Source organism: Eleutherodactylus coqui, chromosome 1, assembly GCF_035609145.1.
Source record: "Eleutherodactylus coqui strain aEleCoq1 chromosome 1, aEleCoq1.hap1, whole genome shotgun sequence".
NCBI classification, from domain to species: domain Eukaryota; kingdom Metazoa; phylum Chordata; class Amphibia; order Anura; family Eleutherodactylidae; genus Eleutherodactylus; species Eleutherodactylus coqui.
In genome coordinates this window covers 428,953,292-428,972,696 of record NC_089837.1, presented here as the reverse complement: position 1 = coordinate 428,972,696, position 19,405 = coordinate 428,953,292, and the positions used below count along the sequence as shown (strand labels likewise).

General features: G+C 44.4%; 1 protein-coding gene across 1 annotated transcript in view; it reads left to right on the top strand.

Moving 5' to 3' along the window:
* Nucleotides 1-19,405, top strand: part of VWA8 (von Willebrand factor A domain containing 8) — a 292,087-nt gene that overhangs the window by 44,883 nt on the left and 227,799 nt on the right. Inside the window, exon 6 of the mRNA XM_066581651.1 lies at nucleotides 17,906-18,073. Within this exon, the coding sequence (XP_066437748.1) occupies nucleotides 17,906-18,073 (168 nt within the window). The remainder of the gene's footprint in view (nucleotides 1-17,905; nucleotides 18,074-19,405) is intronic.

The following is a 19,405-nucleotide window of genomic DNA, read 5'->3' as shown; positions in this document are numbered from 1 at the left end:
TATGATACATTGGCCGCTGAATGGTCAAAATGTGCAGGTTTAAGTGAATCATGGGAAAAGTGTTTAAAGGATGCTGAACCAGGGAATGTGGTGGCGTGTTTGCAAAAAGTCAAACTGAGGAAAGAAAAAGATTTTAGGAATGTGTGCAGACGTGGTTGGATGTTGTTAGCAGCCTACCGTAAACAGCGAGAAGAGAAAGAGCGAATGTTGCTGGAAGTGCAAAAATTAGAAAAGCAGTTGTGGGAGACAAGGAGTGCTTTGACAGTTGCTCAGTGTCAAAATAAGTTGATTATGGATAAATGTGATTGGTATCAGAATGTGGCTGAGAAGGCAGCAGTACAAGTGACTCCGTATAAGGATAAGAAAGGACAAAAGGAAAATACAAGGAAAGTTTCTTTGGCCATACCTAAAGCAAGGGTTAAGCGGGACCCTGATAACTGGGATGGAAATATCTTGGATTTTTGGAGTAGTGAAGAGGATGATGAGGGTTGTGATGAACAAAGAGGAGTAGATTCCTTATCTGTTGAGTCTAAACCAGCTGTTATAAAGCAGGTAAATGAAGATGGGGTAGGCAAGAAAGATATGTTCCCAGTTTTATTGAAAGATGGGGTCCCACGGGAGAAAAAAGATGGGATCTGTACTAATGATATGTGGAGAATGTCTAAGAAAGTGGGATTAGATGACCCTGGGAAAGAATTCAGGAAAGAAATACCTGATAGAACTCTAGATCCTTCAATGTGGAAAGATTATAATGATTGGAATAATCTTTTGTTTAATGTGCTATATGTCTCACTGTTTTTTTTAATGTTTTTCCTTTTCCCCCATTAAGCTAACAGGAGAAATATTCCGGCAAGGAATACTAGGATGATGATGTGCCGGCTGAGATCTTTGGTTTTGAAAAATATATGTTTTGTATGTTTTTTTTTTTCCTTTTCTAATGATAGTTTTTATTTTGCAGAGTAGAGGTCAGGACTGTTTGGAGGAAGAAGAATGCTAACCTATTTGTTTGTTTGTAGGAATACAAGAGCAGACCCTTGGTCATTCATTGATATGTGATATCACCATACAATAGATAGAATAGATAATGTTTATTTTGCTTTTGTAAAAAACAACCAAAAAAAAGGCCTAAATTCAGAGAAGGTTTTTTGTATTTTAATTTTTTTAGAGCTCCAGTGCATATTGAGTTCAGAAGAACTCATATGTATTAAAAAAAAAAAAGGCCATGTCTTTATTATGCATATTAGCTGTAGGAAGACCCTTGTTCAATGTCTGTTTGTCTGTGGTCTGTCTACATGTAAATAGTTTGTATATGTTAAATGTTTATGCATCCTGATAGGTTTGCAGCTGCGCCTTAGAAAATGCAGAGTGTAGAGATGAGCGAGCACCCAAATGCTCGAGTCCTCGTTATTTGAGTCGAGCTTTTCATAACATTCGAGAGTTCTACTTGAGTAACAAACCTCATTGACTTCAATGGGAGACTCGAGCATCTTTGCATGGGACCCGCCGGTTGCTGAGCTTTTTTTCCCCGTTCGTTCTCTCTCTCTCTCTCCTCCGCCAAGCCAGCCACTAACTAGCGTTGATGTGCGCAGCGTCTTAGCGGGGAGGGGCCAAAACTGGGGCGGGGTCGAACACGGCTTGATGCTTGCTCAAGTAGCGAGCACCATCGAGTATGCTAATACTCGATCGAGCATCAAGCTCGGAAGAGTAAGTTCGCTCAACTCTAGCAGAGTGTAATACAAATGTGGGGTTTATGAAATGTGTGGTTATTTGTGTAAATCAGAGACTTTACTGCATATTGAATGGATGGATTGGTGAAGATAGGGAAAGTAAGTGTGAGATACGCGTGATCAGTGACTGTGTGCTGGGATATTGTTATGTACAAAGTCATCTGCATGGGTTGGACCAATAGTATATCTTTTTGGGTTGTGTTTTGTGGGAAAACTATTAAAATTCTGTGAATGTATAGCATAATAATTTACTTGGGAAGAAGTGTTTTGAAAAATGTAGGAATGTGATGTGATAAATATGTAACTACTGATGAAGAGGATCATGACAAATCTAAGATTGTGTTATAAAGTTTGATGAACTTGGTTTGCAGTATTTGGGAACATATATGATAAATAAGTAACTGTACTGATAACGATAAACTGAAGATTATTGTGTTGTAAACCTGATTGACTTGCAATGTTTGATGTTATATTGTTTATTTAAACAGTAATAATTCTTGAGTTATATCTATACGGTATATAGAAGTTGCTTGTGCTTCTAATGAAGATAGTTCAGGAATATTCATTTGCTGCAGCAGAAAACGTATCAGGTCACTCTGGGCAGAGATTGTTTTATTGATGAATTTGACCTACAGATTTTTGTTTCATCTATTTTTTGGAGGGCTGAAGAAAAGCACACAAGGCCCGGGACTGCGAGTTTGGTTTTGGTTTTGTTTAATCTACCATGGACTGAATTATTTTGGATCAAATTTCTGCCATGACATCGGGACTTTCCAAGTGTGATTTAAAATGTTATCTTCTCCAAGTGTATACTACATCTGTCCATATGCTGTGACTATCCAACTGAGCCTGAAGAACTGACAAGTGTGCCCGACTGCTGCTAAATTGCCACTGCGGTGATCCGCAGACTTGTGCATAACAACTGCCAGCTGATGACGTCAAAGGAGGGTGAAGCATCATAGCTCGTCCCTGAAGACATTGGGCAGCAAAATGGTGTGCAGAGGACATCTGTAACTGTGGAATCTATAAAGAATAAAGGGGCTCTATAGTCTTGGACATGGAGTATGGAGAAGATTGATTGACACCAATGAAATGGGTGGGGACAGATTCCTTCTTAGGGTCTGTTGTTTGGCTAACCAGGGAAAGCAGTAAGGGCACAATAATCCCCTGCTTCCCTGCATCAGAGAACCTGTAGGTTAAGGGTCTAAAGAAGATTAAAAGAAGAGGAAACATTTTTGCAAAAGAAGACATTTATATTGACTGTTTTTGAATTTTTCATTTTTTCCTCTAGCCCAGATTTGACAAGATTTGTTTTATGTTGGTAGCAAATGAATATATAGGAAACAGAGTAATAAAAGGTGAATGTATCAGTGATATGAAAAATATGGAACATTTGAAGAAAACATTTGGAAGCTGCTAATCATTCCTCAATAGAACTTGAAGATCAAACCATATGTCAAAATGTATATTCCAGCCCTAAATTGTATGTTGATTCTATGTATCTCGATCCCATTATGACATAGTTGTATGATGGCTACATATAGCTAAAGGGTGGTTTGTGGTGCAAATATAGTTGGCTATTTGTAGCCCTCCATTTTGTATCCTATTGTAATACTAGCCTATATAAATGGCTATTTATGTTCCTTTATCCTCCATCTTGTATTCAGACATCCATGAATGTTCAATGTATAAATGATAAGGATTGTATGGAGACCATGTTGATACCTGCACATAGTGCCACCATTGTCTTGTAATTCTACCACCATTGTCTATAGAGTCTGGTGATCTATTGTCTAATTATCATGCAAATCTATCATCATTGTCTTAAGACTGAACTGGGGCCTTATGTATACTTGGAGCTGGGTGCTGCCATTGTTTTAAGAATCAGGTTTGTCTGATCTGGTTAGTCGTCACTTCGGATTGTGACCTTTTCAGACAAGCAACTCTATGCAATGATATTTGTAATGCAAATAGTCAAGCCATAGATCACACTAAGTATAAAGTCAGGAGAGGGTTTTGGGGAGTCAGAAGCATTTTGGACCTGTGATAGTGAATGTCCTCTCACAGTGTCGTTCCCAAGAAGCCCCCTGTTCTCTGACTTCGACTTTGCTTCTCAGGCTGATGTACAAAGCAGATAAGTATACCTAAGGCTCTTGGTGATGTAAGTATTGATATAACTGTTTAAGAATTGTTTACAAAACCTTTTTGCACTATCACCTGTTTTTTTCTTTCTTCGTTTTCTTTATTAAAAGGAAATTTGCACAGTACAGAATAAAAAAATGTCAAATGTGAATCAAGTGTTACACAGATAACATGCTGTACTTTAACTTTCATATCAATAATGACATTTTTTCTAGATAATTTGTCAATGTACATATCAATAAACTTTTAACAGTCAAACAAACTGTCTATGCCGATTATTGTGGTGTAGGGCACTGTGTATGTTATTTGCAAAGAAGAGGGGAGATGAGAATGCAGGCTGGAAAATTGGGGGGGGGGGGGGGGGAGGAGGTCGCAAGCTCAGAGTTTAGTCTGCGGAAAGAGTGGAATGGGTGTTTAGCCAAACGCCCCATATCTCTTGAAATTTGCTTGGGCATCCTCTATTTTGATGATTTTCTCATAGGAGATTACTACGTTTACCATCCGAATCCAATGTGGAATTGTGGGGACTTCCGCAGCCATCCAATGAGTGGCCATCGCTTTGCGTGCCAAAAATAGTGTTTTTTGGAGAAAGATGCGGGTGTGGTATGGCCACACCTCCTCCTCCAGCAAGCCAAATAAAATTGTCTTGGCGTCCATCTCGATATTGAATAAGGGTGGCATCAGTGAGTTTATGAAGGAGACAATCTCAGACTAAAATTTGTTTACCAGGGGGCAATCCCAGATCAAGTGCCAGAAGTTAGCTTCTGGCTGGCGGCATCTATGACATGAGTTTGAGGGAGTGTTGCCCATTTTATATAGGCGGCTAGGAGTGAGGTATGCTTGATGTATTATATATAGCTGGGTCAATTTGTTGTTGACTGCGGGGGAAACTGAGAGGTGGGATTCAGAATTGTCCACCCAATCCTCGGGTGTTAAAGACGGAATAGAAGCTTTCCATCTGTCCTAGGCTGGGAGCGGGTTATAATCTGTTTTAGCTGAGAGAAGATGTGTATAGAGTGCCAAAATTAGGCCCTTGGGCCCTTGGGATTTGAGGATGCCGATTGTGGGGAATTTGGATATTCGAGTAGAGGCAGGTGGGAACTGGGAGTTTAGAGCGTGCCTCAGCTAGAAAAATCTGAATAATTGGAGTTTTGGGGATTGTAATTTTTCGCGTAATTGATTGAATGTGGGGAGTACCCCGTCTGTATATGCGTCTCCCACTGAAACCACCCCAGGGATATCCAATATTGGCGGTCCGGTACCAACTGTAAGGCAGTGAGGCCGGGGTTATTCCATAGGGGAAGTTCAGATATCACGTTTTCATACTGTTGAAGAGATTTAACCTCTTTCCATATATGTAGGGCAAGTTTGTGAAGTGGTAATGTGTCAGAGGAATTTGTGTATTCTTGGAATTCTAGGTAGTTTAGTAGATTATTTCCTTTCACTTGTTTTGCGAGGACTTAGTCTGTCATGGGAATCTCCCGCTCCAAAACCCAATTCCGAATATTTTGTAGCTGTCCGGCTAGGTAATATAGCCGTAGGTCCGGAAGTACTTGTTCTTTGGGTCTTTGTAGGGTCGAGAGGCTAAGTTTCAAATGGGTGGAGTTCCAGATGAAAGATGTGATGAGGGAATTAAAGGATTGGAAGATGCGTTTAGTGACATATATTGGCATATGTTGTAATACGTATAGGCATTTGGGTTGAATAGCCATCTTAACAAGGTTTATATGGCCAGCCACCGAAAGCGGTAGCTTAGATCATCTCTTGAATTTGGTTTTAACGTTTTTTATTAGTGGGTCGATATTGTCTTCTATGACATTATTTTGGTCTCGGGACATAAACATCTACAAGTATTTAAATGTGGAAACTACGGCCAGACTGTATCTAGCAACACAGGAATCTTTTGTCGGGTTAAGATTTGTATATAGAATTGTGGACTTGGACCAGTTAACGTGCAATCCAGATAGATGGGAAAATTTATCTATATGGGACATAGCTTGGGAAAAGGAGGTTGTAGGGTCTGATAGAAAGAGAATTATATCATCCACATATAGACCCACCTTGCTTTCGAGGCCCACCCATTTGATGCCGCTTACGTCGGGGGGTACTTCTCAAACGAATCGCCAGGGTTGCGATGGCTATGGCGAATAAGGCCGGACATAGCGGGCATCCCTGACGGGTAGATGGAATGCTATTTACTATTACATTAGCGCTTGGAGTTTTGTATATGGTTTTGACCCATTATAAAAATAGGGGGCTGAACCCAAATCGGACTAGACAGGCCTCCAGGAAGACCCACTCCAACGAGTCGAAGGCCTTCATCATATCCAGTGAAACCAATGCCTAGGGCATGTTGAATTGTTTGCCTAACTGGATCGCTGTTTGGACTCTATGTAAGTTTAATCGTCGTGGATTTCCCTGGCATGAAACCAGTCTGGTCGGGGTGTATGATGGATAAAATTACCTGGTTTAGTCTGGAGGCCAGGATTTTAGTTAGGATTTTATAGTCAGCGTTTACCAGAGAGATGGGGCAGTAAGAACTGCAGTCTGTAGGATCTTTGTCTGGTTTCAGTATGACTATGATGGACGCCCCGTAGAACGAAGGTGGGAGGGCTTTGTCTGATTGAGCCTGTTGTAGCGTCTCATGTAATTGCAGGGCCATCTGTTCGCTGTATTTCCGGTATACGTCTATTGGAAGGCCATCTGGGCCTGGGGCTTTGTTAAGTGCCATATCTTGAATTGTTTGCCGAATTTCATCTAGACTGATTGGGGCTTCTAGTAATTCCACTTGCTCTGTGGATAGTGTTGGGAAGGTCAAATCACCCAAATAGTTTAGGATATTTGACGTAGTGGATTTTGCAGACGAGCAATACAGGTTAGCATAGAATTCTTTGAAACAGTTTGTGATGGCTGGGGCATCAGTCAGCTCTTTGCTGTGTTGGTTTTTTTATCTTAAGGATCATGTTCGAATGGTTCTCGCGTTTGATCAAGTTGGCTAGTAAATGACTGGATTGGTTTCCCAATTCAAAATAATATTGTTTCACAAAAAATAGTTTACGCTTGGCCTTGGCGTGGATTTGATGTTTATAAAGGCGGGAGAAGCTGAGCCATGTTTCTTTGTTATTGTCTGTAGGGTTGGCAGTGTATACCTTTTCTGCCTCCGATGTCTTGGTTTCTAAATCTCTTTCAGCTTGAGATGTCGTTTGTTTAATGTGCGAAATAGCTAATTTGAGGCACCCTCTAAGGTATGCTTTAAGAGTGTCCCATTTCAGGGCCGGGTGGGTGTTGTCACTGTGAGTGTCTAGGAAGAGGGATATGTGGAAGGGAGTTTGGTCGTCTGAACCGATAAGTTCGAGCCAAAATGGGTGTAGCTTCCAGGTGGGAATTGCCTTATGTTGGGGGAATTTTAAAGTTAGAAGTATCGGGCTATGGTCTGATATACCGCGTGGGCAGTGTATTATATCTGATAGATAGACCGCTAGTTCTGTGGAGCTAAATATATAATCGATTCTTGACAGGGCGTTATGTCCAAGAGAGGGACAGGTAAATTCTAAGGTTTCAGGGTGATGCAATCGCCATAGGTCAACCCAGCCAACACTCTCAGTCACTTGCCGTAATTCGAGCTAGTGTTAATGGCAGTGTTAGCGGGTATATGAAATCTATCTTTGGACGGGTTTATCACCTGATTAAAGTCTCCCATACAGATCACTCCTGCCGAGGGGTATTGGTGTGCGAATGTTCTGGCGGCCTGCAGGAGAGAGAGATTATTATGCGGTGGGTTATAGATGCATAAAATAACGTAGGGTTTAGAGTCTATTTCGGCATACGCAATTATTGATCTGCCCTCTGGATCCCTATGGATATTAATGGGGTTCCACCTTAAAGATTTATGAATAAATAATGAGACGCCTCTGGAGGAGGAGGTGTGGAAGGAGTGAGTCGCCCACTGAATCCATGGTTTTTTAAGGGTGTCAGCTTTGTCTACAGTAAGGTGGGTTTCCTGCAGGCACACAATGTGGGGGTTGATTTGTTTTATATAGGAGAAGACTTCTTTGCGCTTAAGAGCAGTGCCCAGACCTCGTACGTTCCAACTAAAAAATGTGTTAAAGACATTAGTATAGATATGGACATGGGATTTGATCAGTGCACCTATACTTTAAATCTGCTAGCTCTCACAGAAATGTGGATACAGCAGTCTGACACGGCCTCCCCTGCTGCACTGTCCTACAATGGCCTGCAGTTCTCCCATACCCCGAGACCAGATGACAGGCGTGGCGGAGGAGTAGGTGCTCTTCTCTCCCCGAAATGCACCTACCAGGTCATCCCCCCTGTACCCTCACTCACTTTTCCATCCTTTGAAGTACATATGCTACGGCTTTTCCGCCCGCTGTCCATGCGAGTAGCAGTTATCTACCGCCCCCCAGGTGCTGCGCGCCTGTTTTTGGACCACTTTGCTGCCTGGCTCCCCCATTTCCTATCCTGTGAAATTCCAACCCTCATCTTAGGTGATTTTAACATCCCCACTAATGACCCCCAACTCCCCATCTGCCTCTCAGCTTCTTTCACTCACCTCCTCCCTTGGTCTCTCTCAACTCACAGCCTCTCCCACTCACAGGGATGGCAATACTCTTGATCTGGTCTTCCTCCGGCTCTGCTCTGCTTCCAACTTCACTAACTCCCCTCTCCCGCTCTCAGATCATAACCTCCTCTCTTTCTCTGTCACGCTCCCTAACATCTCTCCAGACCCACCTACCTACAGTACCTACAGGAACCTTAAGGCCATTCACACCCAGAACTTTGCTGAATCCCTACAGTCCTCTCTGTCCGCCATCTCTCTCCTCACCTGCCCCAACCTGGCTGCCGCTCACTACAACACCGCTCTCAAACATGCCCTGGATGAAGCGGCGCCCCCCAGGACCCGAGCCATCCGATGTAGACCTCGGCAACCCTGGCTCACGCCTCAAGCGTGCTTCATCCGGCGGTGCTCTAGAAGTGCTGAACGGCTGTGGAGGAAATCGCAAACGTCCGCAGACTTCCTCCACTACAAATTCATGCTTAGAACCTACAACCTTGCCCTCCAACACGCCAAACAAGTCTATTTCACCTCTCTAGTCTCCTCACTATCCCACAACCCTAAAAGGCTCTTTGATACTTTTCACTCCCTTCTCAGCCCTAAACCACAGCCCCCGGTGACGGATCTCAGTGCCGAAGAGCTGGCTGCTTACTTCAAAAAGAAAATTGATGACATCTGTCAGGAAATAACTTCCCAACCCCAGATTAGCCCTGACTCTAGTCTTGTCAGCACTGCATCTAGCTCCTGCTCACTGTCTGTACTCAGACCAGCGACAGAGGAAGAAGTCTCCAAATTGCTCTTCTCTGCTCGCCCCACCACCTGCGCTAGCGACCCCTTCCCCTCACACCTCCTCCGTTCCTTCTCCCCAGTGGTCATCTCCCATCTCACCACTATATTCAACCTCTCTCTGACCTCTGGCATCTTTCCCTCTTCTTTCAAACACGCCATCATATCCCCACTGCTAAAGAAGCCGACTCTGGACGCGACTGATGCTGCCAACTACCGACCCATCTCAAACCTCCCTTTCATCTCCAAACTACTAGAACGGCTGGTTTACTCCCGCCTTGTAAGCTACCTATCAGAGCACTCTCTCCTAGACCCCCTACAGTCTGGCTTTCGACCTAAACACTCGACAGAAACTGCCCTTACAAGGGTATCCAATGACCTACTGACAGCCAAATCGAGGGGCGATTACTCCCTACTGATCCTCCTCGACCTCTCCGCAGCATTTGACACTGTTGACCACAAACTCCTCCTCGGTTTGCTATGCTCCATTGGCCTAAAGGACACTGCCCTCTCCTGGTTCTCTTCCTACCTATCTGACCGCTCTTTCAGTGTCTCCTTTGCTGGCTCTACCTCCCCTCCTCTTCCCCTTGCTGTTGGGCTCCCCCAGGGCTCGGTCCTCGGCCCCCTTCTTTTCTCTATCTACACAGCCCCTATTGGACAAACCATCAGGAGATTTGGCCTCCAATACCACCTGTATGCTGATGACACCCAGCTATACACCTCTTCCCGTGACATCTCTGCACCTTTACTCCAAAATATCACTAACTGTCTGTCCGCTGTCTCTAACACCATGTCCTCTCTCTACCTAAAACTAAACCTCTCTAAAACTGACCTGCTGGTATTTCCACCCTCCACTAACCGACCTCCTCCTGACATCTCCATCTCAGTGTGTGGCGCCACCATAACTCCTAGACAACATGCCCGCTGCCTTGGGGTCATATTTGACTCTGATCTCTCATTTACCCCCTACATCCAATCTCTGGCCCGAACATGTCAGCTGCACCTCAAGAACATCGCAAGAATCCGCTCTTTTCTCACTGTGGACACGCTAAAAACGCTTACTGTTGCCCTCATCCACTCTCGGCTCGATTATTGCAACTCGTTGCTGATCGGCCTCCCCTTCACCAGACTCTACCCTCTCCAATCCATCCTGAATGCGGCAGCCAGGCTCATCTTCCTGTCCAGCCGCTACTCGGATGCCTCTGCCCTGTGCCAGTCACTGCACTGGCTGCCCGTTAAATACAGAATTCAATTTAAACTCGCCACCTTCATCCACAAAGTCCTCCACAGTGCAGCGCCCCCCTATATCGCCTCCCTCATCTCAATTCATCAACCAGCCCGGGCTCTCCGCTCTGCTAACGAAACCAGACTGAGCGCCCCTTTAATTCGAACTTCTCATTCCCGCCTCCAAGACTTCTCCAGAGCAGCACCGGTCCTCTGGAACGCACTACCAAAGGCTACCCGAGCAATCCAGGACTCACAGAACTTCAGGCGTGCGCTAAAAACGCACCTCTTCAGGGAGGCATACCGAATTCCCTAAACAAACCCCTCTGTACTCCGCCTGATAACATGCTCCCTGACCTACTGACTGCAATCCCTGCTAGCCATCATAAACCACTCCTGCAGTCATACTGTTTCTGCCGTCACACGGCTAAATGTCTGACCATTGTCTATGTGTATAGCATCCCTCACTCTCCAGCTCGCCATACCGTGCACATCTCCAGCCCCTTTACCTTCTGTATCACCCCATTACTTGTAGTATGTAAGCTCGTTGGAGCAGGACCCGTACCCCTATTGTTTCCATCAATTGATTACTATGTAACCATGGTTCTGTAATGTTTGTACTCTTGTCTTTCTGTATCCCCCGTCTATGTAAGCGCTGTGGAATATGATGGCGCTATACAAATAAAGATTATTATTATTATTATTATACTTGTGGAGAAAAGGAGAAGGAAGGAGCTTTGCATATACAGAGCGGTGAGTGTCATCGGCATAGACTTCTTAAAACAAATAACAAAGGTTATCTTAAAACAGTTTAAACCTTTAACAATTGGCATCCTGTGTGTGTGTATATATATATATATATATATATATATATATATATATATATATATATATATATACACACATACATACACGTGGATATCTGAAAATTAGAAATCCAATAAACAAGGAGACAGGAAACAAAAGAAAAATTAGGCTACAAACTATCAGGTAAATAGCGGGTGTTATTGGAGGGGGGAAATCCCAATGGCCTATAGAAGGCTGGATTTGCCGATTGGACTTTGGATACAAGTTTAGGGTGGCATTGAGACCCGAAAGGATCCGAAACAACGGGATCGCACTGTAGGCGACCATCTCACCATCTGTGGGCCAGGGGGATAAAGGGCTGCTTCAGCCATGGCCGGGATTGGTTCTTGAACTTGTGTATATTATGGTCTAGCGTCTCTTGGTGACACAGGGTGCATTCTGAGCCATTCCAGGGCTTCAGTAGGGGAGTGCAGGAAAACCTCTTTCCCCTCTGCGACAATGTGCAAGCGGGCCGGGTATGCCATAGAGTAGGAAATATTTCTATCATTAAATTTCTTTTTGATTTGTTTTTGTAAGTCCGCGGAAAAGTCTGGAAATATGGAAACCACTGAGTTGTTGTGTTTGAGTGGACTTTTTAATCTGGCTTGGCGTAGGGCGGCATTACGGTCCCTGCAATTTAGGTTCCTTACTAAGAACGGGCGTAGGGGTGCACCCGGCTGTGGTGGTTTTGCCGGGACACGGTGGGCTCTCTCCACAGTGAAATGGACAGAGAAGGTGTCGTCGCCCAGCAGTGATTTCAACCAGCTTTCAGCAAACAATTCTGGTTGCGAGCCTTCCGTTTTTTCGGGGAGGTCGATTATGCATAAATTGTTGCGGCGTGAGCGATTCTCTAGGTCGTCTGTTTTGGCTTGACAGTATTCAGATGATCTTATGGCTTTCTGCACCGCTGCAGGAATTGGTCGCAGGGAATCTTCGACATTCGAGATGCGGTCTTCTATCTCTCGCATCCTGCCTCGCATGTTTTGCAGCTCCTGTCTTAGGAGAACCACGTCTGACTTAATTTCTTCTATCTTGTCTGTGAGGATGGACTTGCAGGTGTTGATTGCTTCCAGAAGTTGTCGCATAGTTGGTTCCAGAGCTTGCCCGGGTTCGTCTTCAGATTCCCTCGACTGGGTGGGTCGCATCGCTTGAGGAGTGTGGTCTGGAGTTTCAGTGCGTGAAAATTCTTTTAATTTTTCTGCCGCGGAACATCTTTTAGCGCGCGTACTCATGTTGGTGGGCAGTAGGTTAGCGTGTTTATCCGGAGCCGTAAGTGATTTTTCTAGTAGCGAAGTCGTATGAGTAGGATAAGTTAGCAGTTCAAATAGTATGGAGGGCTCTTGATAAGTATTTTAGGTTACTAAGCTCACGGGGGTCTTGGTGCCGCGAGGCTGCGATAGTTGTCAGAAATTCATAAATCAAAGTTCCGTGTTGCGGATGAGAGGTGGTGTCGGTTGGGGCCCAGATCAGTCCAGGTGGCACAGATGGAAGACTGCCAAGTCGTGGTGTGCCCCCCTGTAGCGTGTAGGGCTTAAAGCAGGGTTTCAGGGGGGAAGTCCATGTTGTGGCGAGACCCCTTCGCGTCTGACCGCCAACCCAATCCCGGATTAGGCTAAAGGAGCAAGGTCAAATAGCCCGGTTTCCTACCCTCTTTTAGGGGTTATTACGTAGCAGTGCTAGCTTGTAAGAGGGAATATTTCACCGGAGGAGTGAAGGGATTTTCCCTTGTGGGATTCTCATCCCTGGGTCCGCCGATAAGACCTCGCCCCTGGGCCGAGATGGCAGAGCGGGCACTCTCTCACGCAGGGTCAGCTCCGGATCAAAGAGGCGTTCCACACCTAGCGTCCGACCCGGTATAGTATGTTATAGCTCCGCGGCAGCAAGGGGGGGGGGGCTCCGGGCAGTCAGGCGCGTAGCGCGGACAGGTAGGGTGTGGGTCTCCGGCGAGGTCTTGAGCCGGGTAGTCCGCACCGGAAGGCAGGAGAGAGGGTCGGCTCTGTTTCCCGGTTTTGGCTGCAGTCGGAGTGGGTTGTTGCAGCCGGCGCTCTAGGCACAGGCAGTGGCGGGAAGGAGATAGGGCATTGGCGCGGCTTCACCTCCTCCTCAGCTTGTGGTCTTTTTATGACTCTTCATATTGATCGCTGGCCACGCCCCCCCCCCACTATCACCTATTTTTATGTAATTGTTTTATCGTAATCATTTATTCATTTGTATTAATACATTTTGTTGTATCAACCCACTTTTCCTTCTTTAAAGCCGTATCCGAACTTGTTGTCTTCCAGTTGACAAAGCAGTTTATATAGCAGCCAATGTGATAACTAACATTGTGATAACTTCATTTGATATTTTTGTGCTAGAAAATCTCTCTAAAGTGTTTGCCACTAGTCTTCCTTCCTTCCTTCCAGTTTGCAGTCCTCTGCCTGTTGTCAAGTGATGTCTTTGTCTAGTAATAGAGATATAACAGGACTAATAACAGGAAGTGGAGAAGGGTCTGACTCTGCTACACATTGAAGTCTGCAGAGGGAAGACAGAGGAGGGGAGAGAAATTCCCACAGATGTGCCTGCAGCTATTAAAGGAGATGTCCCGAGGCAGCAAGTGGGTCTATACACTTCTGTATGGCCATAATAATGCACTTTGTAATGTACATTGTGCATTAATTATGAGCCATACAGAAGTTATAAAAAGTTTTATACTTACCTGCTCCGTTGCTGGCGTCCTCGTCTCCATGGTGCCGACTAATTTTCGCCCTCCGATGGCCAAATTAGCCGCGCTTGCGCAGTCCGGGTCTTCTCCTCTTCTCTATGGGGCTCCGTGTAGCTCCGTGTAGCTCCGCCCCATCACGTGCCGATTCCAGCCAATCAGGAGGCTGGAATCGGCAATGGACCGCACAGAAGCCCTGCGGTCCATGAAGACAGAGGATCCCGGCGGCCATCTTCAGCAGGTGAGTATGAAGACGCCGGACCGCCGGGATTCAGGTAAGCGCTGTGCGGGTGGTTTTTTTAACCCCTGCATCGGGGTTGTCTCGCGCCGAACGGGGGGTTTAAAAAAAAAAAAACCCGTTTCGGCGCGGGACATCTCCTTTAATGATTGTTTACTGTGTTGCTGCTGCTAAAATAGCATCACATTGCTCAGTACTTATCTAGTGTCCTACATGATAATGTATGTGTGTTACAGTGAATTAGGGAACAGAGTCTGCAGTTTTCCTTCTCCACAGTGTATAGAGCACAGCATAACATGTAGGCTCCTCCCATCAGTTCAGAGAGAAATGAAAATTACAGATGCAGCCTGCAGAGTGAAGAAAGGTGAAAAATGTAGGATCCAAGTCACATAATGGCCAAGAATAGTGTTATACATACGTACGGCAGCTTGTTCTAAAATGTCATCTGAAAGTATTTTACTAAGAGTGAAGTTTCTGCCCCAGAGCTGCTTTCTTATACTGTAGACAGACAGGAAGTTACCAAATACAGTAAAGTGAGAGGGATGGACCACACTCCAAGATTCACAAAGTCAACATGCATGTGTTTCCTAATGGGTATGGTCCACAATCCATAAACGTATAGCCAAAACCTAGAAGAATAGAGAGCAGCATTCAAAGTTCAGTGGCAAATTCAATGGACCATTTTGTTCCATAGATGTGCAGTTCGACTAGACAAAACCTTTATCAAGCTTTATAATGGCTAGTTTAAACGTTAAATCTATGGAATAAAGAGTTTCTTTGAATTTGCCACGACTGTGATGATTGGCCTTCCTGGATTGCTAGCTTTGTGTATTTTGGAAAGCATATAGAGTATTCCAACCCTAGGATTCTTGGGTATCAAGTCCGAAGGTTTAGTAGAATCCACAGACACAGACTTCTGATGACCCTTCTCAACTCTCTCGTGTCTTGAGTTGGGTCTTGATCCAGTTTGTTGTAGCATCTTGTATCAGTCAGCTGTCTGCTTCTTTCATATAATCAGAGGTGTTCATGAGGAGTACAGCACCACCTTTGCCTGCAGGCTTGATATTGATCTCCTTATTGTTTTTCCTGCACATTGATGTTAAATATTTAGTTTTTTTGCTTTTCCAGTATGGTAGTTTGCACCACACATCTGAAGTCAATATATTGAGGTCCAAAGTGATATTGCGGCCGTGTAAGGGCTCTTGCACACTTGCGTTTTTCTTGCATGTTTTTTTTTCACGCGATACACTACGGTTTTTTTCATGTGATTGTCAATGGGACTTTCTAATGTTAAAAACGCATCGCACGAAAATCGCAAAGCACCAACTTGTGATTTTTGTGCGATGCGTTTTTAACATTAGAAAGGCCTATTGACATTTGGGTTAAAAAAATGCAGCGATATCGCGTGAAATAAACATGAAAGAAAAATGCAAGTGTGCAGGAGCCCTAAGGGTGTCCAGTCAGATTTTTTCTTGGCCCTCCCTCCTGTGCTTGGGTGCTTAAAAGGTCTGTGTCCTCCTTGTAAATAAATACATTTCCTGAAATATTCCTTTATCAAAAGCTTTAGAGGGACAGAATGCGAGCCCCCTGGAGAGCACACTGAGCCCCACGTTTTTGGGTTTATGAGATGACTGATTATTAACATAGCTGATTTTTCGTGTGCCTGTGCCCTATTGAGGGTTCTGCTCTATCCTACCTACCAGACTCGGGGTGTACTTGATTGGTTCTTGGCTCTGCTTTAAGGCTGTATTTATATAGGTGATGTGAGTTGTGCCTGAGATTATGTGCTTTCCAATGTGTGGGTCCTTTATTGTTCAAATTCGGACCATCGATGTTGAGTAAAAAATCACCTTTGTGCATGAACGCATTCAAAGTAACTTTTTATTTTCCCGTGCAAGTTCTGTCTATATTGCAATCAGACAGAACCCGCTAAGGAATATCACCCATGTACATATCGTGTTTCCTCGAAAATAAGTGTCTTATATTAATTTTTGCTCAAAAAGGTTTAACTTTTTTACATGTATAGCTGCCTGGACACTATTTAAATTGACCTTTTTAATTAACTGTTAGCAGGGCTTAATTTTGGAGTAGGGCTTATATTTCAAGCATCCTCAAAAAGCCTGAAAAATCATTTTGCATCCTCAAAAATTCTGGAAAATCATGCTATGTCTTATTTTCAGGGAAACAGGGTACATACCAAGTCAGTCTGTGGAGTTTTTTTCCCCTTGAGGTTAATTGAGCACAACCATAGTTGGGCTTATATTGAAGTAACAGGGCAAAAACCTAAAGCATGAGGATAAGGTTTCATCCCCACAGAATTAAAGAAAGAGCGACTTACCTGGGGCTGAACACTTTAGTAGCCAAGTACATAACATAGAACACATGGGGGTTATTATATTAAAAAGTACCGTATATACTCGAGTATTAGCCGACCCGAGTATAAGCCGAGTCAATATGTTTTACCACAAAAGAACTGGTAAAACTTATTGACTCGAATATAAGCCTAGCTATACTCAAGTATATACTAGGTAAAGAAAGAACCCACAACACTCACCTCTCAGCCGGCGTCTGTGTTCCTGGCGCGATGCTCTCCCCGGCGGTGCGGTAAGCTGCTTCAGACTTCTCCCGGCTGCCATCTCCCTGGCTTGGTTTTGAATTGGTTTTGCACAGCCTTATCAGTGGACTAATTTAGTACTTACTCTTTGGCCTCATCCTTCTACAAGAAAACTATATATGAAGCAGCTGAGTTCTAAAACGCACTGTCTACAGATAGGACTGCATTTTCAGTATGTCAGGTTTCCTGTAAACATCTTTTTCTTCATGTGATTTTTTTTGCCTTCTTTTATAGATTTTTCTTTTCATTGCTAAATGTTTCTATTATTTTGACAGTTTAATAAAACCTTTTTAGACCCCAATAATATTGCCACTCTGTGTATTGTTCCATGTAAATGAGGCAAGCGTATCCTCTTGTGTATAATGTACCCGGTACGGTGCTTGGGTTTGTGTCTGATGGCGGCCTTTCGGATTAGTCCTTGTGAAAAACATTTTCTTTTCCATTTGACATGTTAAGTGAGTTCTGAATGTACAGATGGTAAGTAGGTGTATTGGGATATGGCTAAGTAAATATTTTCTAATTAGCTAGATGCAAATCGTGTTCTGTGGCGCTTCAGTGTGTTCATCGTGACTCATTGGAAAGTAATCTCGCTGTATGCTGTAAGATCGTAAAGACATTAAATGACAATTGACCTTTTAGTTTTCCAGGGCTCTGATTGCCTGTTTGTTTTTGTTTTATTGTTGCGCATTACATGTCTAAATTGGGAAGGATATATATATATATATATTGTTGTGAGTGGGCATGCTGTTTGCAGTGGTAAAGTTTGGGCTGTTTGTATGTTCTTGGGTGTAAAATCTTACGTAATGTTATAAAGTTGTTTATCTCATTTTTGTCACTTCTAACATAAATCACCCAATAAAAGGGTTGGGGAGTTCACTGTATTGTAAAACTGAAGCAAATGTTAACATTTTTATGAAGAGGAAGAAGCAAAATAATGTTCCAGGCTGATTTGAAAGTTGGATGGGGCAAATTCAGCAGTACTGTTTAAACATAAACTAATGACCTACTGCCTGCAAGTTTTCTTGTTCTAACTTTGCTTTTTTCTTATTTTAAGTGTGCCGTTCGTGCTGCCACAGAAGGAAGGATTTTAGTTTTGGAAGGATTGGAAAAGGCAGAGAGGAATGTCCTACCCGTTTTGAACAATTTGCTGGAGAACAGGGAGATGCAGCTTGAAGATGGCCGGTTCCTAATGTCTGCAGACCGCTATGATAAACTACTTGAGGTAAATACTAACTTTAGTTTACCAGAAGCTTTTTTAATTGTTGCATTGTTTTTATACTGACCCCCCCCCCCCAGGTCTGAAAGAGACCGCAACCCGAGGAAAGCTGTAATATCAAAGAGCAACATGTAATGTCCCTTTACACACAATGATTATCGTTTAAAATTCGCTCAAAAGCCGTCTTTTGAGCGATAATCGTTGTGTGTAACTGCACTTACATGGTGCAGTTTTCGTTAAGCTGTCGCTCATCGTTGTCTTTCAGCATGCTGTAAGACAAGGATGAACCTTATCAGTAATTCACAGTGGGATACAGCTGATACTATTGTTTCAGCTGTATCCCGCTCCCTGATCACAGGCTGGATATGAAGGACAGAGCGGTCCAGCTGTGTTCTCCATACCCCGCATGGAGCGCTCGGCTGTATAACAGCCAGATGCTCCGTGCAGAAAACGTCTGGATGCAGAAGACAAGCTGGGACACTCCACTTGTCTTCTGCATCCTCTGCTCCAGAGCGCTCAGCTGTATAATAGCCGGGCTCTCAGAGCGGGGAACAGCTGTATGCAGAAGACAAGTGGGAACACCTCGCTTGACTTCTGCATCCTCCGCTCGCAGCGCAAGGTGATCACTCATCTTGTGTGATCATCTTGTGCTGTAAATGACACAACGATTGGCCCTCAAAAGATGTCTTTTGAGCGATAATCGTTGTGTGTAAATGGCCCTTTAGACTGCCAATGTACCATCAGTGCTCAATGTATATTAGGTAGTCTAAGGATGGGTTCACACTGGGCGGATTCCCGCCAAAAAAACCTGCGGTCTGGGCGCAGCAAAAACCGCGAGATTTCCGCCGGGAGAAGCGCCGCGGAAAAACCTGAGGCGGCTTTGAAGCGGCCCAGCCGCTATCTCTTCCGATGCGGCCGGCGCTCCCATAGAGGAGAACGCGGCCGCAGCGGAAAGAAAAAGTAAATAGACATGCTGCATATTGTAAAGCCGCGGCTGCGGTCGCCGCAGCCGGGGTTCCTGCCTGACTTACCGCAGCGGATAGGCCATCCCGTGTGGACGAGATTTCTGAGAAATCTTGTCCACATAGCTGGCTAATCCTGAGATTAGCGGCCGCAGGCGGATTTGCCGCAGCGAAATTCCGCGGCAAACCCGCCCTGTGTGAACCCAGCCTAAGTATCACTAAGCTGATCTTGGACGTATGAAGAGTGGCTCTAGGACCTGGCTGATTGGTGTCTGAACCAGGTAGAGGGTAGCTATTGAAAATATAACTCCCCACTCTGGTCACTGGACAGACTTTGAGTTCTACCAAATTAAGATGCACAATGCAAAGTATTCAG